Raw genomic sequence first — 27,621 nt, 5'->3', positions numbered from 1 at the left:
TTAACAAGATGACTGTGCATTAAATGCCCATTTGATTAATAGTACATACATTGCCAAACCAACCACCAACAACCTATCCCCCACAAACCCCAAATCCCCCAAGCTCGCAATCCGCAGACCTAATTATTTTCTTCAAGAAAACCCAAAAAAAAAAAAACAAGAGGTGAGGAAAAATCTGAAGCATGAATTTCCTAGCTATTTTCCACATGGTAATACATAGTACACAGAGAGCTTAAAACAGCTAGCCCTTAAAAATGCAGTGATCAGGTTGTGAAAAAAGTCCAAATCTTCTTTCCTATTGAAGCTTCACCAGGATTCCTTGTTTCACCATCATCATCGTCATCGTCATCACCATCGTCATCCTCGAGAAATGTGCTTCCATTCTCATCTCTGTTGACATTTTCAGGTGTCCCACTCATTTCCTCACTCAACTCTGCATCTTTTACCAACCTAGCTGAACCACCAACCTCATCAATCTTAACCTTCCTTTCAACCTGCATGACAACAAAAATTATACAAACACGTACATTAGAAATATGGGTAAAAAATCAGGCCAAACAAGGTTCAAGAACAATCGCACATCTTAGAGAGAAGGAGCAATACCTGAACAATCCTATCAGGTGAAAATTCTTGAAATTCAACCTTTTTTAATGTTGAAACCTGCTTCGATTTCATTTTTCTGCCATTTTCATTAGCAACTCCTGCTGATGGCACAGCAGAGTCCATGTTTCGAGCTTGCACTGTCCCTCCAGCATCATGATCCTCTTGTTCCTGTTGTTTTCTGGGTTCAGTGTCCTCAGTTGATGCTTGCGCTGCTGTAACTGTGTCTGCACTGATCAATTTTTTAGGAAATATTTTAGAATTTCCAGATTTAACTCTGTTCAACACGAATAGACTGAATAAAGTTTGAATTGAACTTGTGGGAGCAAGCACATTTAATATTAATAAAAATACCTTTTCCATCATTTCTCTAATTTAAGAACATCCTGAATTTTTCCCCACAAGCTTCCATTATTGTTCTACTTTTACACTTTGTTTAATATAAAAGGAATAAATATACAAATCACCCATGAAAAAAAATAGGGCAAAAGACATTCCCTTCCCCTGAGATTTGGCAACAAGACAGGGACCTCCCTTGAGGACTCAAAAATTCCATTGAGCTCCTTTGAGATTTTAAGAATTCCGAAGACCTCATGAGGTTTGCTAAAAAGACACAAACCTCCTCTTGTATTATGCAAAAAGATAAGTTTTTTTTAGGGAAAGTTTGTGTCTTTTTGCAAAACCTTAGGGAAGGTTTGTGATATTTTTTGAAACCTCAAGGGAGGTCTCTGGAATTTTTGAAACTTAGGGAAGGTCAATGACTTTTTGTCAAATCTCAGGGGAAGTCGGTGTCTTATGCCAAAAAAAAAAATATCTTAACCCATGTATCATCCATTGAACCCAACAAATTACAGCATAAAATCAACTAGTAACTACTACACGCAGCCAATTACCTATCTCCATAACTAAACCTTAAAAATATAAACATAAAATCAACCAACAACTACTAAATGCAGCCAATTAGCAATTTCCATAACCTTCAATTTCCAGGTAAGCAAAATTAGAACTGTCTGTGTACTATGGTAAAGGCTCCAACCCTTAACACCTTTATCACCCACTCAAGTAAGACTTTTTTAACCTCAGGTGAGAGATTTAGCTACCTTGACAATAGAAATGGTATAGAGTGACCTACGTCCCTCAGTTTAAGGTCATTTACTTTACTTAGTCAATGCCACAAAATTTTCTAGCAGTTCGTAGGTTAAAATTAAATCAGAGCTTCTAAAAAGGTTTTTCCCAATGAATTTCGGTCAACAAATTTCAGGGACAGAAATTAATCAGAACTACATTGGTTTATCTCCATGAATATATTACCAAGAATCAGAATATTTAAATATAAAATTGCCATTAGTCAAAGTTGAGGGACACATAAATCAATGAAAAGATATCACGGATATAGAAATTAACCAGAATTTGATTGGTTTACTATTTGCAACAAGAGTTAGATGATTTTAAGAATGGAACTTAAAACTATTTAACCTGTGGACAGCCCCTTCAACAAGTTGAAGAAAAGAGGAGTCCTTTTGACTCCTTTTTAACATCAAACAGCAGCCACTTCTTATCAAAAAAGACTTGCAAGGAATGGTTACGGCACATAGGATTCAGAACCCACTAAATAGTAATTACAAGATACCATGTTAGCACTTGGACTCATAAAAATGAGGTATGATTTGGTGTGGGTCCCAATGATGTGAGTTCCACAACATTTTTGTAGGCCCAAACATTAATATAACATGTTCTGATTGGTTGGTTCCCAATTCTACATGGAGGAGCCATTCCTTGCAAGTCTTTCTCTTTTTAATCACAGCATCAACACACGCGAGTCTGAAAGAATGAATGGCCCAGAGTTTACTCGAAGGAAAATTAAATTAATGCCCATAGTCAAAGGGCTTCATTCACCCCTTCAAGTGTTTCCATCGGAGCCAATACACTTGATTGCACATTAAGCTAACTTGATTTAAATAAATCTATTTACCATGCCACACTAACTTCACATACCATTCTGTGCAAACAAATTCCATGTTAGTAGTTAACATACTACATAAACACATGCAGAAAACTGGGGACTCACATCTTGTGCCGCCTCAGGTTGTATCGTTTTTCGCCTGGAGTCTGCACAGAAGGTGCAACTGTTTGCCGTCTCTTCCTGCGCCCACCAACTGTGACACTATCAGAACGCACTTCGCTTTCACCAGCATCTTGCTCATTTTCTGCAATTCTTGAGGTTTGTGCACGTTGCCGCTTCCTCGTAATATTACAAGCATCTTTCTCAGCACGACTTGATTCACCAAGGCTCTCCTCATGGACATGGATGGAGTCACTAGGTGGCTCAGAGTCATTTGGTTCTGGTTCTGGTTCTTTGAGAGACTCGCCTAAAATAACCTTAGCATCTTCCACCACATCCTTCACAGAGCGCGTTCTATGAATTCCAGGCTTGTGTTTCCTAGCAGGTCTGCGCCTACCACTCCTCAGTTCTGATTGCTGTGAATCTTCTGGAACTTCCTGTAACTTACTGCCCATGTAGCTCTGATCATCAACAGACGGAGCACACCCACCATCCACTCCTCTAGAGAAGCTATCAGATTGGTGCTGTTGAACATCAAAGGAATCATTTGCACCCCGAAAGGACGGTTCTGGTTCATCTTCAGCAAAATGAAGCCCTTTAATTGGTTCTGCACTGACGACTGAACTTAGCCCCACAGCTTTATCTTCAACGTCAACCCGTACAGCAGAAAAAGGTGAATCCTCAGGCAAAACTTGGGAAGCAACATGCTCAAGTTTTTTTGTTGGAGACAACTTAAAAATTCTAGAGGAACATTTCCGGAGCCAAGACATGCGTCCCCCAGATTCCCAAGAACCCAAATCAACTCCATTGGGAGATCCGTTGAAATTTGTTCCATCAGGAACAGTCACATCACCCAGTGGGTTCCTTCGCAGAGGAAAGACTTCCCCATCCTCTATTTCAGGTAATTTGAGATCAGAGAGTACAAATTCCCTCGTGAATTCTCCGCAATTCTTACAAGTCACATGCTTCTCGACAAAAGCAAGGAAGCGGCCTCTTTCCTTGATAAACAGTTCTCGTTGGTCTTTCAGCTTCCTGCTAAGTATACCAAGTTCATCAATGTCTTTTTGCATTTCAAGCTGCTGTCCCTCCATCTGCTTTTTATACAGCACATTTTCTTGTTTTTCCTTTTCTAATCTACGCCTTTCAAGCCTCATTTCTTCCATTTCCCTCTGGCAAACTTCTTTTAAGTGATTGACGTTACTAAGCTCTCTCATCCTTTCCTCCTCAAATGCTCTCTTTTTTTCCCGCAGTTGCCTCTCCATTTCCTCCTGCCGGTTACGCAGATCATTCTCAAGATCCCTTCTGCGCGACTCAAAATCTTGAAGCATCTGGCTATGCTCATTTTTAGATTTCTCAGACAAAACAGACTGCTCATGTCTCATTGTGGCTGCAAATGATTCTTTCTCCAATCTAACAGCTTCCAGCTCCCTCTGAATATAATCCTGTGTCTCGTGCCTCTCCTTTTTCAACATTTCTTCTTTATAGTATTGCAATTTTTCTAATTTTTCCTTTTCTTCACCAATTTCCCTAAGCTCTTTATTAACCGCAGCTCTTTTCTCATCCAAGACTTCCCACTCCTTCTCAAACCTCTCCCTTTCCTGCCTGATATCTTCAAATTCCTTCAAAAGCAACTCCTTCTGATGTCTGCACTTCTCTATTTCCTGCTTCAATTCCAATTGTAGACGTTGATGTTCTGACCTCTCTTCTGCGGTTATTCTTAGCCTCTCTCCCTCGTCATCAATCTGCAGTTGCTTTTGAGCAATATCAGCCCTTATCTTATTAAGCTCCTCCTTGAAAGACAGTACTCTCTCTTTATCAGCAAGCACTTGTCTCTTTTCCAATTCCAACATTTTCTCATCTGCTTTAATAGACTTATCCTTCTCCTTCAAAGTTTTCAATTTTTCTTCAAGCTCCTTCTCTTTCTCCTTGATTCTCTCAGACTTCTTTTCTAAGGCTTGCTCTCGTTTACTTAGCTTCTCATCCTTGTGCTTGATTTCAACTTCCTTCTGCTCCACTGAATCCAAGTTGCTTCTAAGTTCACTGTCAAAAGATATCCTCTTTTTTTCCATTTCCAACTCAAATTCCTGCCTTTTTATATCCAGAACAGCACTGTGGTCATCAAGGAGCTTCTGAATCTCCACCTGGTATATACCGTAACAACAACAATATGTCAGGCACTTGTAAAAGATTCATATGACTCTAGTTAGTCACACAGATGAACCATACAATAAGCTCAACTAGCTACAATTAGTTAGAATAGAAATAAAACAAAAACAGACTGCATAACAAAAAGAAACATGGAGCTAAAACAAAAAAGAAAACAGTAAGTGCAATCCCAAAATGCAACCTCATAATGCATGTCCATAGGATAAGCTCAACTAGCTACAATTAATTAGCATAAAGACAATCAGGCATTAAAACTCACTCTTTCTCTAGCAATAAGCTTTTCTTCCAATGCAAGCAATTTCTTCTCTTTCATCTGAAGATTATTTCTCAAGGAATCAACTTCCTGCAAGGGAAATACAGAGAATTACATGCAGAACGTTAATAAAACCAAGCAGCTCAGTTGAATAAGAAACTGACTCTCTCTTTTACAGCTACATCTGCTAGCGTACTGTTTATGTTATCTTCCTTATTTTTCGAATTTAGGTTGCTTAAATCAATTTTCTTTTGTGCTTCTTCAAGTTCCCTCTCTTTCTGCTTAAGAGTCCTATCCTTCTCATTTGCCTTCTCCTCCCTTTGGTTGAGGATTCTACGACTCTCAGATAACCTCGCTTCTCCTTCCTGAAGTCTCCTTTCCCACTCCCATAGGTCTTCTTTATGCTTAGAAAAAGTTCCCTCATGCGCTTCTCTCCTGAGAGTAGCACAGATGCATTAAATTGTAAACACTATATACAATGTGTCACAAGCTCCAATACTTGCAAGCAAATATCAGCATAAATATAAACATAGAAGAGCTTCAGTATAGAGCATACTCTGCATTCAAGGACAGACATTCCCTTCGAAGGACACTTTCACGAACCTCCACCTCTTGCAATTTTCTCTCCAATTCGGAACTAATTCTACTTGCCTCGGCAAGCTTGGCATCAGCAGCATGCAATTTTTCTTTCACATCTAAATTTTTCTCCTCATATCCAGCAACTAAAGCATTTGCATCAGCCTCTTTCCTCTCATATGTAAGCTTAATTTGCACATTCTCAGCACGCAATTCCCGCAAAGCCCTCTCCAGCTACAGAAAGGAAATTCATGATCATGGTATCAATATGCATGGCTTTCAATAGAAAATTAACCTCATAGTCGAAGAAAAAAAAATGAGCATTTAGAAAGTGCAGATTATAACTGAGACACAAGTTCTAAAACAGCAATAAACCAAGTTGACTTTATGCAGATTATAACTGAGACACAAGTTCCAAAACAGCAATAAACCAAGGTGACTTTGCAACCACAGCTCTAAACAGAAAAGCAATAGTTCTGCCACGAGAACAAACATCAGCCTAGTAAAAGCTCTCATTAGCCCTAGCTATTCATAATGATCATATGGACAAGGACCATGGGAGGCAATTAAGTTTAGTCCAAATATTACATGAAGCTGGACTTTGGTTCACCCTTGTTGTAAACTAACTGTGATACTGAAGTTCTCTCTCCAATATTCCTCACAACAGTTATTATGTTAGAGGTTATTTTAGTATTATTATTATTGAGTGTACTATTATGTTAATTAGTGAGAGTAAGGGTATTATTGTCATTAGAATGTATTTAATTTGTATTATAAATATATGAAGAGACCTATCTTCAAGTTAGGTCATTCATTTTAATCAAATCTTAACATGGTAACAGTGTGTGATCCAACCTAACCCTATTCTCCTCAGCCGTTGCCAGAAAACATCATTCCCGAGGCTGTCCTTTCCAAATCCACCTCCATCTCATATTATTTCACGAAAACCAACCAAACACCCATAAACAGACCTCCCCCTGACAAGCCAACCCACAAAACCCCATCGCTGGAGGACATCCCACACGCGACACTCGCCGGCCAAATGCCAGCAGGGCCAACCCCACACGCTGGCATGTGAGTGAAGCTCCGGCCACCTTTTTTTTTTTTTTTTTTTCCCCTCTTCCATGCTCTGAATCCTTCTTTAGGTTATATTATCAAGCTGTTAGGCCAGTTTTTTTGCTCAAAAATTCAACCTTTTTCAACCATGCACTTGCGGTATTCTGTTAACTTCTGTTCAGGGTTTGTGAAGGCTTCTTTGTGAGTTTTTTGGAGCCATGTCAGCGCTCGTATGTTTAGTTGTGAGGCTGTGGCAGTGCTATATCCATCGGTGAGTTGTTCACCTCATTCGTGGTTGGGCGCTTCACATAGTTTGTGATTGTCCCGATTATTGATTGTTCTTATTTTTGGTGTGGTTACTGATTTTGTAAGCACTGTGGCAGTGCTATATTTGTCAGTGAGTTGTTCACCTCATTCGTTGTTGTGTCGGTGCTTCACATAGTTTGTGATTGTCCCGATTATTTTTTATTGTTCTTATTTTTGGTGTGGTTGCTGATTTGTGAGTGTTGGTATGGAATCTATGAATCTCAAAAATTTGTTTCCTACATCGCTGCCACAAATAACGACTCAAAAGTTGGATGGAAAGAACTATGTTCATTGGTCTAAAGTTGTTCAGATTAATTTAGCAAGATTAGGGAAATCTAACCACTTGCTCCAATCAGATTTTTCTAATGAGAAGAGAAAAGGCGTGTGGGTTCAAAAAAATGCCTTGATTGTTTTCCTTTTATGGAATTTGATGGAGCCACAAATTGCACGGATAGGTATGCATCTAGATACGTGCAAGGAGATTTGGGATTATGTCAAACTTCTATTCTCCAGTAACATTACACAGAAGTATGATTTATCCCAATAATATTTTTAGTTACAACAAGGAGATAGAAGTATTGCAGATTATTTTGGAGAGATGAAGCGTATTCATGAGGAGCCTAATGTCATGCAACCTATAACTGCTGACATTCATGAGATGCAGAAGCAAAGGGAGCAGATGACAGTTCTTCATGTTCTAGCAGACTTGAGACCTGAGTCTGAGGCAGTTTGCTCCCAGATACTTAGTAGTGCAGAGCTGCCATCATTTGCCGATGTTTATTCTCATTTCCTTCATGCTTCCTTTAGCACACATTCTCCTGCTCTTGCATCTGGCTCTAAGAGGACAGCCTTTGCTACAGAGAGTAATTATAGTTCTCTACCAAACAACCACAAAAAGTTATCGCAGTGGTTCGAGTGGTCGTAGTGGTAGAGACGGACGAGACATAGGTACTCCTCGCAAGTGCACTCATTGTACAGAATAATCATACTATTGAGCAATGTTGGGACCATCAAGGCAGACCTTCATATGTTGCCAATGCAGCCATCACTAACTTCACACCTTTGGGGGCAGCCACCACCAACTCCTCACCTTTGGGTTCGAGTGGGGGGCAACATACTGTATCTATGTCAGAGGAAGAGTATTCCAAGTTCCAACAGTATCAAGTGTCACAACAAGCTTCTCTTCCTATTGCATCTCTTTCCCAAACAGGTAATCACACAGTATGCCTGTCATACAATACATCTCGTCCCAGTCCTTGGGTAATAAACTCCACTGCCACTGATCATATCACAGGTATACCTAGCTTTTTCTCCTCTTTCAATTTCCTGCAAATTTACCTTATGTTACTCTTGATGATGGATCCACTACTGCAGTCAAGGGAATTGGGACTGTAAATCCCACTTCTTCTATTTCCCTTCCTTCGGTTTTATATATTCCCAAATTTCCTTTCAACCTTATAGTTGTTAGCAAAATTACTAAATCCATGAATTTATAAGTGACTTTCCTCCCTGATTGTGTGATTATTCAGGATTTGAAGATGAGGAAGACAATTGGCGAAGGGCATGAAGCTGGTGGACTCTATCACTTTGAGCTGCTATCTCCTTCTATCGCCTGCACTATTGCTGCCACACCTTTCCAAATTCATTGTCGCCTGGGTCATCCCTCATTTGGAAAAGTTAAAATGTCTTGTTCCTAGTTTGAGTTTTGTGTCTAGTCTCGATTGCAAATCTTGTCAGTTGGGAAAGCACCATCATGCTTCTTTCACTTCCTAAGTCCATAAATGGTCTTCAAGTTTTTTTATGTTAGTTCATTCAGATGTCTAGGTCCTAGTAGGGTCGTGTCCAAGTTGGGTTTCCGATACTCTATAACCTTTACGGATTATTCAAGAATGACTTGGTTATATTTAATAAAAAATCGTTCCGAGTTATTTCATTTATTATGTGCCTTTTATTCTGAAATAAAGACTCAATTTGGTTTGCCAATTCGAATACTTCGAAGTGATAAGGCTAAAAAGTTTTTCAGTGCACAATTCACTACTTACATGACTCAGTTTGGTATTGTTCATCAATCATCCTGTGCCCACACTCCTCAATAAAATGGGGTTGTAGAGCAAAAAAGTAAAAATAAACATCTTCTTGAAATCACTTGCACCTTACTTTATCAAATGCATGTACCTAAAGTGTTTTGGATTGATGATGTACTTACTGCTCATTATCTGATCAAGAGGATGCCATCCTTTGTTCTTAGTGGTAAAATTCCCCACTCCATTCTCTTCCCTGCTTCACCTTTATTTTCTCTTCCTCCTCGTATATTTGGGTGTGTGTCCTTTGCTAATCAACTAACTCCTAGGGTGGATACGTTGGATCTTCGTGCTATAAAATGTGTCTTTCTGGCTACTCATATACTTAAAAGGGATATCATTGTCATAGTCTTGTGCTACATCGCTTCTTTGTTTCCGTCAATGTTACCTTCTTTGAGTCTACACCTTACTACACCTAGTCATTGAGTGCCACTGAGCTCAATAATTCTCTTCCTTTGCCTAATCTTCCAAATTCTACATTGTTGTCCTTGCCCAACCAATCATCTGAGTCTCTAGGTAATTCTAGTCCTTCCAATCGTCTTGATCATCCTAATTTGCAAGTGTATTCACAACGATGACTTCAAGGAAGAGAGTACTCTCTAGCTTCTACAATCATGCCTTTGGTTGCCTCATTTGATGATCATACTTCCCATGATGTTGATCCTCCTATTGTTGTTCGAAAAGGTAAAAGCACATGCACTCAACGCCCCATTTAAAACTATGTTTCTTATGACTCCTTATCACCCTCCTATTATTGTTTTGTTACTACTCTATCATACCATTCCTAATCTATTTTAGAAGCCTTAACCCATTCTGGGTGAAGGGATGCTATGGTTGAAGAGATGAACACTTTACATGACAATGGTAATTGGGAACTTGGTACCTCTTTCGCCTGACAAGTATGCGGTTGGTTGTCACTAGATTTACACTGTGAGGGTCAACCCTAACGGTACTGTGGCTCGTCGTTACTGAGGGATACACTCTAGTGTATGGTTTAGACTATTCTGATAGTTTTTCGCCAGTTGCCAAACTTGCATCAGTACTTGCCTACTACTTATCACTGGCCTCTATATCAACTAGATGTGAAAAATGCCTTCTTGCATGGAGACCTTGAGGAGGAGGTTTATATGGAGCAACTACCTAGGTTTGTTTCTTAGGGGAAGTCAGGCTTAGTGTGTTGACTCAAGAAGGATTTATATGGTTTAAAACAATCTCCCCAAGCATGGTTTGGTCGTTTCAGTGTTGTAGTACTTGAGTTTGGTCTTCAACAATGTGTTGTGGATCATTTCATGGTTTATCATCATACTTCAAAGGGTAGGATCCTTCTTCTTGTTTATGTGGATGATATTGTTATTACAAGAGATGATGATAAAGGTATTCAGAGTCTCAAACTTTTTCTACAGCCTAAATTTCAAACCAAAAATTTGGGACTGTTGGAATGCTTCTTCCTTATAGAAGTATCTAGATCTCGTATCAGAGTTGTTGTGTCACATAGGAAGTATGTTCTTGATATGTTGGATGAAACTGGCTTGTTAGGATCTAAACCAATTAATAAACCCATGGATCCTAACAAGAAGTTAATATCGGATATAGCTTATTCGCTACCTAATCCTGGACAATACTGCAGATTTGTTGGAAAGTTGAATTATCTCACAGTTACTTGGCCGGATATATCTTTTGCAACAAGTTTCATGAGTCAATTTCTAGATTCTCTAGCGATAAGCCATTGGGACGAAGTAATTCGCACCTTGAGACATCTCAAAGGTGCACCTGGGAGAGGTCTTTTAAATCGTGATTAAGTCACAATTATATCCATGGATATACAGATGCAAATTGGACTAGATCGCCTTCCGATCAGAGATCCACCACCGGGTACTATATAATTTGGTTTCTTGGAAGAGTAAGAAACAAACTATGGTGGCGAGGTCAAGTGCTGAATCAGAATATAGAGCTATGGCTCACACTGCTTGTGAACTTATGTGGTTGAAGAACATGTTGGAAGAATTGCTTTTTCACATTCTAGGCGTATGAAATTGATGTGTGATAATCACACTGCTCTTCATATTGCCTCCAACCCAGTCTTTCACGAGCAAACAAAGCACATTGAAGTTGATTGCCACTTTGTTTAGGAGAAACTTGTGCAAAAGCTCATTATAACCGCTTATGTGAAGTCAAACATGCAACTTGATGATTTGTTTACCAAAGCATTGGGGGGTGCTCGTGTTAAATTCATTTTTAACAAGCTAGAAGCATATGACATTTATGCTCCAGCTTGAGGGGGAGTGTTAGAGGTTATATATATCTTTTAGTATTATTATTGAGTGTGTTAGTATGTTAATTAGTGAGAGTTAGTAAGGGTATTATTGTCATTATAATGTATTTAATTTGTACTATAAATAGAGGAAGAGACCTATCTTCAAGTTTGGTCATTCATTTTAATCAAATCTTAACAGATTACATCTACATAACTACCAAAAACCTCTAATCTATTAAAACTTACGACATTCTCTCTAAAAAACAACATATCATAGGTTTTTTTCTAGAACAATAAAGATTGGACATAAATACTTAACCTTCATGATTGATCTCTCAAGGATAAATCTAAACTTATTTCATAATACCATCCTATTGAGTCTTAATCTCTACTCACTCTCTCTCTCTCCAATGTGTGACTGATAATTTGATTCCAAAACAATTTACAAGTCTGAGTTTCATCTTTGTCCTTAATAATTCAATCAAATGCTCATAAAAAGTAAATAATTAAATTAATTAAAATAAAAAAAGCAACAAATTGGTGACTTTTTGGCACTAATACACTGTTCTAATAATCTAGCATATATATATATATAGTAATCTAGCATATATCTTTTAAATAGGTAATGAGTTAAATAATCCCATCTAGAGGTACTAAAGCACGACTCACCCATGGGAAAAAGACAAGCATGTTCTCACCTTTCATAATTTTGTTAAACTAAGTTAAACGCGCTACCTAATGTGACCCAAACAATTCAAAAACCAATAAAGATGCCATTGAGTCTCAACACATCTTTTCTGAAATTCAATAAAGATGCAACATATTTAAAGCACAACAATTGGAGAATAAGGTATCCTCCAACAAAGAGAGAAGAAAAGAACCCAAAAAAAAAAAAAAAACTGCTAACATATCAAAGATCTACAATCTCTATGCACATCTACTATCCTCATCCCTCGGAACAATATAAATGCATAACACCAGAAAAAGGCCAAAAAGAGAAGCCTACTCCAATTCAGGTCAAAAAGCATCACCTGCTCATTGAAAATTCTGCAGTTCGACTCCAACCAAATACACAAAAGTAGCACGTCTCTAAAGTATCTTTCCCTCCTTGCCACCATTTGGAACTTGGAAAATATTAGTAAAGGAAACTAAGAAGGATTCCACTTTTTCATGTTTGGTTATCAAGGAAAGTGAGAAAGAAAATAAAAAATATACCCAATCAATGAACAAAATTTTAATTTTACATACCCTTAACATTTGATTTTTCTTAATTTTTAACCATATTAGAACAATTTTTCATTTTTAACATTATTTGAAATAAAGAGAAAATATAGTGGAAAATGGATTTCCTTCTTATTTTTCTTGCCTTTTCTTTTCACAAACAAAATCCTTGATCCAAACTAGCCCTCAAACTTTTAGGGAAAAAATTTCTCCAAAATGGTTGATGGTGAGAAGGAGTGTTCATCATGGAGACTTCGACCAATGTGGAGGCCTTGCATATCATTCAAGAAAGATCCAGACTTTAATTTGAAGATTCAGATTGCAAGCACACTCAAGAAACAAAAACTCCAGATGCAAACCCCTAAACACAAACCCAAATTCATTTCAATAAACACCCCCCCCCCCAAAAAAAAAAAGGCTTACAAGTTACAACCAATTAAATATAAGAAATTAGTTTCCTACATTCTAACATATGAACTTCCTAATTTTCTATACTTATTCCCAAAATCAAATCAAAAAAATAAGAAATAAAATCAAAATAGAACCAAGAAAAAAAAAATCAAAGAAAAATCTGTTTCTTTTTATGAATGTATCATAAGGCCTCCGGGTTGGTCCAAGTCTCCAGGATGAAAAATCCTCCTCTCCACTGGAGGTACGCACCAAATGCTCCCCAGAGTTAACAAAAAGCTTGCTTCAAATATTCCAATAGAAAGAACAATGCAAAACAAATGAGAATTCAAGTCGCCATTTTGGGAAAAACAAAACAAAACAAAAAACAAATAAAAACACCACACATTTGGAGATGAAGCTTTATAAGGTCCTCTCACCTGAAGTTAAAACATTAGTATTAATCCTATTAAGAACTGTAGACAAAATAAAACCTGTAATTTTGGGGGGAGACTCAGCCTTCTCATAATAGAAGAACTTCAAACGAATTGACCACCATTAGAATCTTGGATAAGATTATCCCAAAAAAAAGTCTCCAAAGATGCCACTCAATAAACCACTTAGATAAGAAATAGGGCACCTATAAACAAAAACAACACACCCAACCATATCTGCAGACTATACAAAACCCCCTATTCTAAATTAATGAACCCAGTGTAAAGCCACTCTCAGCAAGATTAATCTTTAACTCAGAAGCTTCCTAAAGAGTCTACAAAAGAGTAAAAGCTTATTGGCAAAACACCTCACATCATCTGACAAAGAAAGAATTGTATCATCCACAAACTATAATTGGGAAACTACCACATTCTCATATCCTACCTTTATAACCTCCACCTCACCCTATCCACACGATGACTAATCAGCCCACTCAAGACATCAACTACCTTAATGAAAAGAAATAAAGTTAACAAGTCGCCTTGATGAACACCTCTCAATGCTCTAACAAATGGTTGAACCAAATCAAAAGAGTTGGTTGTACCAGTCAAACTGGGAATTCAAGCAGCCAGTTAGGTTTACAACATAGTCTAAACTTGGCTAACCCAATAAAAGCTAGGCAAATAAAAAAATCTAGCTCAGTTGGATAAGTTTACATATAATATATGTTCAAAAAATATTTTCAAAATATACATTAAATATGTCATGTGTATTTTATTGTTAAAAATAATATTAAATAATTTGTTTGTTCTATTTTGCAGAAACATCTAAGATAACTGTACGTGAAATAGAACTATGAAATCAATAATGAGTTAGTGGTTGAACTAGACACATCAAACCAGTCAGACTTCACTAGTATACAAACATTGCTCAAGTATTGCTTTAGGCTTGCCATTAACTATAACTGCTAAAGCAACCAAGGAAAGACACTAAATCCACTTTCTCCACCTACACCCACACTCCTCCACATCTCTGACACCATATCAACAAACCCAATCATATGCCTTCTTAAAACCAAACTTTAAAATCATCCCATTCCAAAGAGGTCTCCTAACAACATCCACAACCCCAACCTCATTGGCCACTAAGGCAGCATCTACGACACTAAATAAAGGCACTCCAAGAACAGGTAATTATATATCCTAAAAGCCCAATTAATCTATTAACCAACACCTTCATTAAAATCTTTCATGCAGTCATCACCAAAATTAGGACTGCAAATGAGCCAAGCTACTCACGAGCTACTTGGTGCTTAGGTCAATAATGGCCCCTTCAAACTCGTTTATTAACATAAATGAGCCAAGCTCGACCCTACATTGAAGCTTTCTAGCTAAACAAGCCAAACTCGAGCTTAATCATGCCTGACCCCTAGGCTGCGAGCTGGCTCATTAATAGCTTAATGGTAGGCTCATAACTCATTAAATAAGCTCACAAAAATATTCGTAAATCTGCTTTTTTTAATTTTTTTTTTTTTTTAAAAAACAGCTTAGAAATCATTTAATTGACATCATTTTACAAATTTAATTTTCATACTTCAAAACTTAATTTCTGTCAAATACATTTTTTAGGGACTTGAAATGAGCTGAGCTCAAGCTCAAGTACTAGTTCTTTTCGAGCTATACTCAAACTCGGCTCATTTAATAATAAGAATTATGAAACAAGCTCCAGTTAAGTCAAGCTCAAGACATATAGATGTTAAATGAGCCAAGCTTGTGTAGTGCCTTTTAAGCTCGATTCAAGCTGAGCCAAACTGGGCTCAGCTTGTTTGCAACCCTAACCAAAATAATGGGCGGAAAGTTTCCATCTTAACTCTATCTTTCTTAAGCACCAATGCAATGAAGATAGAATTGACACTCCAATACAATACTCCAATAACAAAGAACTCTCTCATAATCTAAAATATCATTTGTCATAGCATCCCAAAGCACTTTGAGGAAAACCCATAGCAAAGCCTTAATGACTCAGAGATTTTTCCTTCTCCATCTAAAACACTGCTCTCCAATCCTCCACCTCCTCGAAAGGTCTATCTAGCCACTTAGCCTTACCCACTGAAATAAGAGACCAAGCAAGACCCTATCATAGCTCAATCTTCATCCTTCTCATAATAGAACTAATAAAAATGAGTAATCTCATCAAAAAATTTATTATTACAATCTCCCTCTCACACCCGTTTTAATTTGACACTTGCCTCCAACTAATTTCATCCTTCAATAGGATCTCATCAAATTAATTTAACAACCTAATCCTCCTAATTGCCAAGTCATCCAACAAAAAGCCCTTCTTCTCCAACTTATTCAAGAACTCTAATATCCAGCAAAATACCATTTTCATTAAGGCGCGTCCCTAAATAATCCCTTTCTTGACACATTAAGGTCCTATTTAATACACTTAGTTTTGTTTAAAAAAAACAAAACACACTCGCCATCCTTCACAACACAACCTCTCCATGAACCGCTCACCATTACAGTTGCCACAAACCCGCATAATCCAAGCAAACCAAGCATTATCCAACACGAGATATTTCACTCTGAATAGAACCATCAAAACCCTTTTTAAAAGTGATCCTAGACACTCCTAGCTTCTTACGCAAAAAACTAGTGAACATAACCAAAGTCACTAGATGACAAAACCTCCCAATCCTTGAATTTCCCAGATACAACTGACCAAAATACCATCCATCATCTCCAACTCAACTTCTTGAATTGTGACCAAATTAAGAGAAGCCTTTCAAATAACTCACCAACTCTTGCAGGGTTTCCCAATATCACCACGACCCTTAACATTCCAACTCAAAATGTTCATCGATACCCCCTTACCTATTCCCCTTTTATTCCCATAGTCAATCAAACTAACTCAAATTCTACAATTCTCTCTCCACTTCTTTTCCTTCCTTCAACCTACTAGAAATATCCACTCCCAACTCTTGCCTAGTAGGACTGACCAATCTAAGACCCAAACTATCTAGTAAAACCTGTGGATCCCTCTATACCTCGTATCCACAGATGGTCAACATGCATGGCATTTTCCTTTCAACCCAAATTCCCACAGCAATGAGATGAAACCACTTCATAGAATCCAACAGGAATAGGTAGAATACCAACACAAGGGTTAACACCCCTCAAAGAAGCATCTACAAACTCATTTTCAAATATAAATTAACAATCAATGAGAAAAAAGAAGTTGATGAGAATCACAATGAGGATTAATCAGCAGGAAACAAGGAACAACAACCCCTGCCAACTTGGGATGCAAACCTTGTCAGTGACACTGCTCATCCAACTACCACAGTGACATTGCCCTAAAAATTCTTTGGTCAGCAATAATGCTGTCGTCAACACTGATTCATCGGGACAGCATGACCCAAGAAAATGCAACAAAAGGACCAGTCTTTACTAACATGTGATGGTGTCACCAATCCTTCAAAATCTATTTTATTTCTTTCTCCACACAAACCCAAAAAATGGCTAGGAGAATGACCTACAAAGTTTTCCTCCACCCTTACTAGAACAGATGCCTTTACAGGCCCATAACTCTTTTTCATTCTTCTAGCAGTAACCCATCGCTGCCTGGTCATAGAAGAGACCATGGAGAATGCCCTCGTTGATCTTCCACTCTAGATAGCTCTTTCACTTGGTCCAACTCCAGGGAGACTCCCTCTTAGTCAAGGACTGATAGGTTCTTAATCTACACAAATTTGAAGAACATTTCCTTAAGGTTACTCAAAATCTACTACCGAGGCCCATGTCAGGTCACTTCCCCATCCTCCTCACAAGAGGGGTTAAGAGGAGGCTAACTCCTTTCCATTTTGAGAACATGTGGCGCAAGCATGATGGTTGTGGCGGTCAGGTTAAACAATGGTGGTCTAGCCTTCATTTCAAGGGGAAAGCAAGCTTTGTTTTGTCTCGAAATTGAAGGGGCTGACTCATTGCATTATTTTTGTCTTCAAAAACTTGTAATTATTAAATGAAAATATCAAAATTCCATCATGATAAATATGAACTCAATTTATCATGGGAGAAAAGTTCCAATTATCATCCAACAAGTTACACATCATAAATCTAAAAAAAATAGATTATAAGACAGTAAAAGTGCAAAAGGCAATGTAGTTTTGAGGTCAAGCATTAAATAGTGCATAACAATAACATATAAAAATTCAAATCTTAACAAATAGAAAATCTGATATTTTTCACCCCGTGTGGATGCAATTAAATTGTAAGTTATTTGAATCTAACCCTATATACAAAAATTGTAGGAGTTCACACAATTTATGGACAGTGGGGAGTGTTCACAAGAAAGTAGAGAAGTTATAACATCAATATTGTATATTTCAATATTTGGCATAAGGATCATGGGCATTTTTTGGTAAATTTATCAAAAAATGTTTCTTTCTTACAGTACAGGTATTTTTTTTAAAAATAGCTTTTAAACTAGTTTTAGTATATGACTTAAAAAAAAAAAAAACAATCATGGTAAACAATGTATATCTATCAAATGTCCCATTATTTGAATATAACAAGAAAATTATATTTTATTTACTATTAAGAGCTTACAAGAGTGCATAGATCATTATTGCACTGAATGCTGAGCCTAGAACCTCATCTGTGCAATTGCCTACACATAATCCACATCCAATCCCAACACTTCCCATTCATGCATTTAATCCTGAAACTGAAGAACGTAAAACTGTGTCTGGAAGGGGGGGGGGGATATTTTTTATTATTTTAGCAAGGCTTTTTGCCTCATATTCAACCAAAAAAAACACAATGCGGATGATATTTTCAAACCTCAATATCCATATTGCTGCAAAAGCTTCTTGCATTGTCATGTTTGAGATTGAATTTCTGCAAATAATTTGAGTATGTTCGTGAACATATTATATTTTCTTGTGCAAAAGGAAATATGTGTCATGTAATGACGATGAATGCATGAACGAACTGTGGAGTAGCTGTAAAACCAAAATGGATGTTTGGAAGCCTGCTGAATACCAAAAAATAACTTGAAATAGTTAAATAAGTTCCGGTTTTTTGAATTGGGACGAGGCAAATATAATGGCTTGTGAGACACCATACAACTTTTGAAGGTCAAAATCAATGCATTCAAAAAAAATAAAAGGCAAGAGGAAGTCGAAAAAACTCTGGCTATGCCTGAAAACTCAGGAGCCCAAGAATATTGAAAAATAAAAGAACACTACTTGGACCCAACTACGTCGCAAATGAAGTTGATATCCTAAAGGCCACAGTCAAGAAATACATTAATTTGAATATGTGCACAATGGATAACATAATTCTTTTTACAATTTCAGTAAAGGCAAATAGACTTTGTATAATTCTACACAAACAATTTACGCCAGACAAACAGGTTGAATAAACATTATGCATTACAAGCAGCACTAATTACTATTTTTGAAATTAAAAATTTTTTTTAAAAATTACATGGAATTTGCTTGTCATACAATATGCGCATTGATGCTTCTAATTCATTCCTTCCAAAAAAATTAAAGATAAGAAAAATCGCATGCAGCACAAGTAACACCTTTCTAGGAAGACCAAATGTATTTATGCGCAAGAGACAAAAAAAACTGTAACTAGCATTTGTACCTAAAATATATATATATATATATATATATGTTTAGTACTGTTTAGTTCAAGAGATTATTATTCTAAGAGGGAAACAGAATATAAACTTGGAATTAACTATAAAAATTAAATGTATGACAGAAAATGTGTAAATATCAAGAGACTGCTTAAGCTTTTCGTGGATTTTTTTTTTGGTGCAAAAAAGAAAAATCTACGAGAAAGAAAGCAGATACAGTAGAGGGGGGCAAGCAGTACTCCAAAGTATAGAAAGATTACATAGGACGAGCCTCCAACTACTTTACACACCAGTCAATGAGAAACAACCATACCCTTTACATGCAATAGCAGGAATCAAACACAAAAGGTATATAAATTTCAATTCCACACACCCCCCCCCCCAAAAAAAAAAAAAGAGAACTACTTCCCATCCCACATTAACTTCAATAATAATTGACATGTACACAAATTTTGCATGTCAACACTTCAAGGTAGGTGTACATTTCAAAATTTGAAGGAGATTGAGAACTCTACCCCATGTGTCTTGTAGACTTCTTAAAAACTACCGGCAAGAAAGAATGTGATGTAGGACAAGAAGTAAGACCTTAGAAAGATCCTTGCCAGAAAATAATTAATAGTTGGGTAAGGAATTGTGGGGTTTAGTTAGTAGTTTATTATGTGCAGTTAGCAGTTTAGTATCAGGGTTCAGTATTAATTAGTATAGGATTATGTGTATTTGAGGGTTGTTTGTAATATTTGTGTAAAGTAGGGGCATATTTTTAATGTAATGTTGTTTTAGTGGTTAAAGTGTAATTTCATGTAAAGAGGCTTTCTTATAAATAGTGCATGAAAGCCATGCTCTAGGCAGTTATTGATGAATGTGAATTGTTAATTGAACGTGAGTTCCCCCTGGTATCTCCTCTCTCCTCCCTCCCTTTTCCTTCATCTCTTCTACTTCTTCTAATCTGTCCCATGGTTGCAGAACCTTGATGCCGCCTCTGCATCATTTGGTATCAAAGCCCAACCACGATCTCCAGTCTTCCATTTCAGTCCACCCATTCTCCCTCACTCTTCTTCTTCTTCTTCTTCTCCTCTCTTCTGATTCTGTCTCTCACCTCTCTTCTGTTCTGTTCTTCCCACTGCTGCTGCTGCTTCTCTTCTTCTCCTTCTTCTCTCCTCCCTATCTTCTTCTTCTTCTCCCTCTTCTTCTTCTAATTCTCACAAATTCTATCTATATGTATATTCTCTAACATCAGTCCTGCATCAGAATGGTGACTCGTCCAATATATAAGATGATGCTGAAAAAAAACAAAAAAACAAGGGTCCAGGTCCACAAGCTTATGTACAATGGAGGAACAAAATGTGGTAGTTTAAATGTGATTCAAAATGATCCAAAGTTCATGTGCATCATAATATTAAGATGAGACACAAAGACAAATCACAAAATCCACAATATAACCAATCATAGATAACCTATATATAAAAAGGCCAAACCACAAAAAGTAGCATACATCTGCCACACACTGCTTTTCAACGCCCAAGGCCTTCATCAGATTCTCCTCTCGCTTCTCAACTTCAGATATAGCAAACAAATGAGCTGACTGCTCGCGTTTAAGCATCTCTTCTGCTTCCAAAAGCGACTGCCTGAGTTCTTCAAACTTTGAAGTCCACTCCTTCTTCTCAATCAGGAGAAGGCCCATATTATACTGGTAATCATAAAGCTGCACAAAAAAATATATATATATTTTATTAACCAGGAATCCAAAAGTTGAAAATTTTATGCTAGTGCCTAAGAAGGATAAAACCAACAAGTTTTGAATCCGTAAGTTACTCCTAAAAGGATTCACATGTTGTCAAGCCACCACGGCATTAATTGTCCCTCCTGTTGCCATCATGCTCATAAAATATTTGACAAAATACCAACAACTATCTCTGTATCAAAATTTTCTAAGCAAAAAAAATTTCAACAGAACTCTAATTTGAAGATCTATCAGGTTTGGAAATGTCCTTATTTCTTAATATCATGTAAAAATGATATCAATATCATGCAAGCATGATAAGCTAGGGAGAAACTCGTGATCCACATTCAGCAACACAAACTAGTAAATGACGACAAAAAGTAATTGGAAAATCAAGTAATTACTAAAATGTTAATCTTTTATCATAATGCACAACAAGGTTTAAGATAAGAGTGAGTATTCTTTAAACCTTGTTGACCAACTGGTGAAACTACCATTAAGTTATGACTTTAGGCATAGTAAACACTACAAAACATGTAAAATTGAAGTCGTCATTCATCAAGAAAATTAGAATTAAAACTTCAATATCAAACTTTAAAATCACATTAGAAAAATTCCCAGCATTAAAACAACCACCATAAAATCCCTTGTGCAATGCTACAAACTAGTCAAACCATGGGACTAAACAACAAATAACTTAAGCCATAATCCGACCTACAAATAAAGATCATTAAAGACTTGGGCAAACAACTAAGTAACACTGATTTGCTAGAGGCAAGCTTAAGCACAAAAAGGCACAAAGTGCAGTATGGCCGAACTGTTGGGCTTCACCTAGGACCATGTAACACACTTCCAATTAGGCAACCTAGGCCCAATGCACACCAGGCACAAAGACCCTACTGGGGCAAACCTTTTAAATGCCAGCCTGTTTGTTATGTATTATTGATTGCTTGTTTATTCACTTGCCTCAAGCTTCATTGTTGTTAGGGCTTCATTTATCATGCATCTAGGCCTTCTAACTTGCAGAAAACTCAGCCCATTGCAGCATTGCCTAAAAACCCTAGAGGGAAAACAGAAATATAAAAAAACAACTAAAAAAAAATTGATAGAGAGAAGCCTCATAAAGCTTCCTTCCCTCCCGTCCTTCTGCTCTCTCTCCAACTCATCATTGACCCTTGCCCTCGACCCCAAAGACAGCTGCGGCCTCAATCCCACGTTAATGTTCTCTCTTCTCTCTCCTTCTTCTTCTTCTTCTTCTTCCTCTTCTTCTTCTTCACAAACCATAGCCATTTCCTCCTTATTTTCATTTTCTTCTTTTTCCACTATACACATCTTCAATTCCAACCATAGATGAGGAAGTTGAGACTGGTTACCTGATTTAGCAGAGACTAAAGAAAATGATTTTGAGGTGTTTTAGTCTAATTAATAATGAGCAATAAGATGACCATCATCTTTCTAATGGCGTGGATTATCTTTATTTCACTTAGATCTGTCGTCTATGAGAATAAGCATACAAGTTTATATTGGATGTGCGGAAAGGAGTGTTTTTAACCTCAGCCAGTCGTATTCACCCTCATTCCTTGTAGGGTAGCAGAATATGAGTCTACAAGGGAGGGAGGTTTGGGTCTAAGTAATCTGGCATCCAAAAACATTTCCATGGTATGAAAGTGGTTATGGCGCTTCTCCCAAGTCTCATTGGCATAGGGTAACTTGTAGTAAATGTGAACTGAATGGTGGGGCACAAAAAACCTAGCCTTAGTTACTTGGAATGGGGACTCTACTTAAGAAGTACACGGTTCTTCGGGTAGGCTTGGTCGATACAGAATTTTGGGTCGTGGTATACTTCAACCACTTACTCGGTTCAATTAGTAGATATGCTATGTCGCAGTAAGTTTCAAACCATTTACTTAGGATACAATATAGAATATAGAGAAACATCCCATTATTCTTAATTAAATTATATGAATTATAAACAACAACAATCAAATAGTAAATTAATGGGGGTGGGGGCTAAGCTTCCTGGTCACTCAAACAGCTAGCTGAGTTACTCCGCCTAGCAGCAGGAAACCAGCGTGCAGTCACATAAGATACCCTCACCGGAGTCTCGCCCAGCAGCAGGAAGCCCTCTTCAACTGCCACACATTACAAAGCCCGCTTCTCTCACCATTGTCACAGGCTTCACAGCCCTCACATCACACCATTGCATGCTTTGCAGGGTTCTTCTCTCACAAATATGAATTATAAATAACAACAATACAGTAAATTAATGGGGGTGGGGGTAAGCCTCCTGGTCACTCAAAACAGCTCTCGGAGTGACTCCACCTAGCAGCACGGAACCAGTGTGGAGTCTCACGGGAAACCCTCGTCAGAGTCTCACCCAGCAGCAGGAAGCCCTCTTCAGCCATTGCATGCTTCAAGGCCCTCTTCTCTCACCATCATCACAGGCTTCACAGCCCTCACACCATTGCATGCTTTGCAGAGTTCTTCTCTCACAAATATCAGGCACCCTTCCCTAGCGATCCGGAACTCCATTGACTCTCGAATTAGTGCGTACAATCCGGATCACAGTTTTTGTGTGTGTGTGTGTGTGTGTGTGTGTGTGTGTTTTTTTTTTGGTCGGGGGGGGGGGGAGCAGCAACCCAGGTAACTACGAGTAACATCACTTGATCGAGTGCTTGGAAAATTTGTCTCACAAATTTCTAATATTTTTCCCCAATATTTGACAAGAAGTTCATAATGGGGCGAAAATTTATCTTTGGGCAAAATGATTGGATTGAGAAGCCTCTTTTGGATGGTATGTACCCTCGTCTTTCTCGATTACCTACTCTTTACGGTTCTCTTATTTCTGATTTTCTTCTCTTAAATGAGGGCGGTAAACTTTGGATTTTCATTCTATAAGGAACCTCAATGAAAGATCGAGGGACGATGTTGCCCCTCTGATAATTGTGCTTAATTTTTTTCATATTCATTACACAGTGATAGAACTTCTTTGTATTCTTCTTCCAAGACTTTTTTTTGATTATTTGATTCATGCTCCTACCGTTAATCCCTCCTTTTACCTTATTCATTTATTTGGAAAGCTAAATTCGCTATAAAGATAAAGGCTTTTACATGGACAACAATCCTTAGAAAAATCCATGATGATAATTTTCTTTACGAATTGAGAGAACTAATAAGACCTCATTTCCAAATGTTTGTCACCTCTACTTTATGAATGGGGAGACTTGCTCACATTTGTTCTTCTTCTTATTCTTCTTCTTTGAATGGGGAGACTTGCTCTCATTTGTTCTTATATTGCCCTTCTGCTTGGATTTTCTTTGGAATCATTTGTTTAGTATTCTTGGCAAGAATAGGTGTGTCCCTAATGGAGAATTATAGATGTTCATATTGTATCTAGGTTTTTATATTTTAGTTTTGAAAAATTCTTGTTATTTTAGAAGTTTAGTCCATTTAAGTTTATTTTGTGTATTTAAGTACTTTAGGGAGAGGCCGTGCCTTGGTGCAATGGCAAGTGCCTCCACCTCGGTACGGGTGGTCTTGGGTTCAAGACTTGGGAGCAGCCTCTCCAAAAATGGGGGTAAGACGTGCCGACATCCACCTCTCCCAGACCCCACTCAATGTGGGAGCCTTGTGCACTAGGTATGGCCTTTAAGTACTTTAGGGCTATTTTGTAATTTTTCGTTTTATTAAGACTTTAATGTAAATATGTGTTTAGTTAGTAGTGGGTATAACTGCTGAACATGCAAGTTATTGTACAGTTGCTTGAAACAGACTGCAGTTCCCCCCTCCCTCTCCCCCACAGGTTCTGCTGTTCTTCTTCCTTCTTCTTCCTCCTTCTCTTATCTCACTTCTAATTCTGTTTCTTACCTCTGTTTTGTTCCTTCCCTTTCTCTGTTCTTCTCTGTATGTTTGGTATTCCTGATCTGTTCTTCTCTGTCTGTTCTGTATTCCCATTGCTGCTTCTCTTCTTCATCTTCTTCTTTTTCTTCTTCTTCTTCTCTATATATATAAATTTCCATACTTGTTCTACATCAGTTCCTCATCTTTGGAAGATTTCTATACTATTATTTTGCCATGTCTCATAACTTGGTCTAGAGTAGAGTGGTATTTCTTGTGTGGCTTTGGTTCTTAGCACATAATTTGTTTAGTAATGTTTCTCTACATGTCTTGCAAACCTAATTGGACTATTGGATTACTTTGCTTCACTAGAGTTGCTTTGTATTTTTCTTCACTTTTCTGTTGTTTTCCTATTGTTATTTGAGGGCACCTTGTTCTCCTAGTGATGTTACTTTTCCTTCATTCTTTAATTCAATTCTTTGTTCATAAAAAATACATACATACATACATAATATGAGCCTATGCCAAGAGTATCCGATCCTTGTTACTTTGAGTGCCCTACTAGCAGTGGAGGAACACATCTAAAACATCTAGAATTTCTCCTGACAACAAATCCGGAATGTCTAGGTTATTAATTTCATCTATAATGCTCAGGGTTATAGTATTTGTTCTTGTGTTGCATGTTTTACAAAATATGTTAATTTAACCCTTTGTATAAGGCAATATGTTGATTTAAACCTTTGTATATGGCACAATTGCAAAAAGTATTCCATTTATGCAAATGTTATGCACAAAGTACTTAGAATACCCGCATAATGTATACAATGTGCACCTTATTTTTTTTAGGCCTGCACCTCGCCATGTGCTATGTGCCTAAGCTCCAAACGACTTCTGTGACTTAGTCAACCTTGAGCCTTTCACAACTATGACTAAACCACACAAATTGCAAGCATCAATTCCCATGACCAAGGAAAAAGGACAAGGTTCTCAAACAGGACCAACAAGGGGGGAAAATAATAATAAAATAGACAATCATGCTAAACTCATAAAAAGATCTATAAATTTTTTTTTGATTCAGTAAGAAATAACAAACCACACATTTCATGCTGGGCAACAATGCTTTCATGCAACATAAATTTACTAGAACCACTCTAAAATGCATTTAATAGCATATATAAAGTTTCCAAACATTTCAAAGCAGGGATCATCATTTTGTCTTCCTACAAGATATCTAATTACGCATCATTTCCCACTCCTTATTGCATGCAAGTATGCAACTTAGCAGCAGAGAATCATGTCGCTAAAAAATGAAATCAAAAAATGCCCAAACAAACCTGTTTTTTCAAAAAAAAAATCCAATTCCTTACAACTCCATCACAGCAACACAGCCAGAAAGTGATATATGGAAAAGGGATTCTCCAACTTTGGTATCTACTGTATATTCCCTAACATATTCCAGTATACAAATCGGTTGAATGGTAAAGCTAGTGACACTTTAAAAAAACACTATGTGCTTTATTGGCTTATTGCTACTTACAACTATCACATAACCAATTCATAACTTCTTATGTCCATTTCTTTGGTATATATTTTTGAACATTCTAAAGTATATCAATGCAAATTCTAAGTTTTAATTAAAAATTTAATATTGATTTGCCATAATTAACCAGTTCCTTAGAATGACTCGTAGGGGGGGACAGAAGGTAAATGTTATATACAGAGATTAAAAAAATCTATATTTAATTATATTAAAAAAACATAAAATTCAAAAATATAAAAAATTAATTAGTTATGTTAAACGAAGACATATGACACACACTTGGTGGCTGGGGTGCCCATGGCTAGTCCACTGTAATGCAAGAAGAAGAAAGGAAAAAAGGAGTTAGGAACGAGAGGCTATTCAGCAATTTACAATAAATCAAAATTTCTAAAACTTCCCCCTAACCTCGCTTTGTAACTTTGAAACTTTCTCGACGAGCGCTTCCCGATCCTTCCTCTCCATGGTCGTTTCGTCCAACAATCCTACTTCCTTAAACCTCCTCCAATCCTCCACATCACCCGCATCAAGCCCCTCCAGCCCAACGTCGCCGCCATTCCCACTCAACGAGCCTAACGGCGGCGGTGGCCCATCAAGGAATGCCACAGATTTCCCCTTGCCAGGGCTCTCATCGCGGCCTCTGCCAACTCTGGGGTTCGAAACACCGCTCTTCGCCGCTTCAGTCCTCGGCGTAAGTGACAACGCCGGCCATACCTGCCTCTGCGGTGTGAACATCACCAATTCTACCCCTCCAGACCGCAAATCTCGGAAGCAAACGAACACTACAAGAAAAACCAACCAAAAACCAGGGATTGAGAAACCCAAGCGAGAGTATTTTCGAAAGGAGGAGTCTTCTTCAAAACCTAGAACCGCTGGAAACCCTAATCTCGCAATTCCGTACCGCAATGGCGTCAATCAGATCCGGGTTTCTTGCCGAGTCGGGCCGTCGAATCCGAAAACAAACGAAGCACTTTTGGACCAAAGAGAAAACAAAAGTATGTTTTCCTTTTCGCGTTTTGATTTTGAATGCAGCCTTTGCGAGGCGGACTCCCCTCTCTCTCTTTATTTTGCGGGGACGAATCGTGTTTGTTTTACCATACTGCCCTCTCCTTTTGGATTTTTAAGGGTATTTTAGTAATTCCAATTTATCACTTTCAAACGTTGGCGTCGTGCGTTTGAGGCTCAAAGAGACGGTAATACCCTTTGCACCAGAGGGAAGACCGGTGGTTGGACGGTAAATTTTGCGAAACTCATGGGCTGTTTGAGGTGAGTAATGAGTTAAGTCTGGTCGGACCCACCTAAAGCCAATCTGGATTAGAATATACCAAGCACAGATGCCGCCGGCGCCGGCCATCCGCTTTCTGAGCCGGGGCCGTGTTCCCGTCCAAAAAGAGAGAGTGCGGGTTTTGATTAGGAAGAAATAAATCTCAATTCGTTGGCGAAGGAATATTTAGGAAATATATATAATAAGAAAAAAT

The 27,621-nt window shown here is 37.7% G+C and overlaps 1 protein-coding gene across 3 annotated transcripts; it reads right to left on the bottom strand.

The window, feature by feature from the left end:
- On the bottom strand, positions 1–27,200 carry LOC131153323 (nuclear matrix constituent protein 1). 3 transcript variants are annotated; one of them, XM_058105545.1, is made up of 10 exons: positions 27,045–27,190; positions 26,552–26,925; positions 20,542–20,751; positions 18,242–18,298; positions 5,638–5,891; positions 5,246–5,516; positions 5,088–5,171; positions 2,669–4,803; positions 604–832; positions 1–494 (listed from the first exon to the last, which is right to left on the bottom strand). In XM_058105545.1, exons 2-10 carry the CDS (start codon positions 26,876–26,878, stop codon positions 264–266), a joined length of 3,798 nt encoding a protein of 1,265 aa, XP_057961528.1. In that variant the 5' UTR covers positions 26,879–26,925; positions 27,045–27,190; the 3' UTR covers positions 1–263. The 3 variants fall into 3 exon arrangements, with proteins under 3 accessions (XP_057961528.1, XP_057961529.1, XP_057961531.1); XM_058105546.1 differs by lacking the exon at positions 18,242–18,298; XM_058105548.1 differs by lacking the exon at positions 18,242–18,298 and having other exon boundaries at positions 26,552–27,200.
- Positions 27,201–27,621: the final 421 nt, after the last annotated feature.

Source organism: Malania oleifera, chromosome 4, assembly GCF_029873635.1.
Source record: "Malania oleifera isolate guangnan ecotype guangnan chromosome 4, ASM2987363v1, whole genome shotgun sequence".
Taxonomy (NCBI): Eukaryota; Viridiplantae; Streptophyta; class Magnoliopsida; order Santalales; family Ximeniaceae; genus Malania; species Malania oleifera.
Note: the sequence above shows the minus strand (reverse complement) of the source record. Positions and strands in the feature narration are given on the sequence as shown.

Coding starts and splice junctions, on each gene's coding strand:
- LOC131153323 (XM_058105545.1), bottom strand. CDS start 26,878: ATGTTCACACCGCAGAGGCAGGTATGGCCGGCGTTGTCACTTACGCCG. Junction 18,299..20,541: donor AAAAGCAGTGTGTGGCAGAT/GTATGCTACTTT, acceptor AATTATTTGCAG/AAATTCAATCTCAAACATGA. Junction 833..2,668: donor AACCTGAGGCGGCACAAGAT/GTGAGTCCCCAG, acceptor AAAATTGATCAG/TGCAGACACAGTTACAGCAG.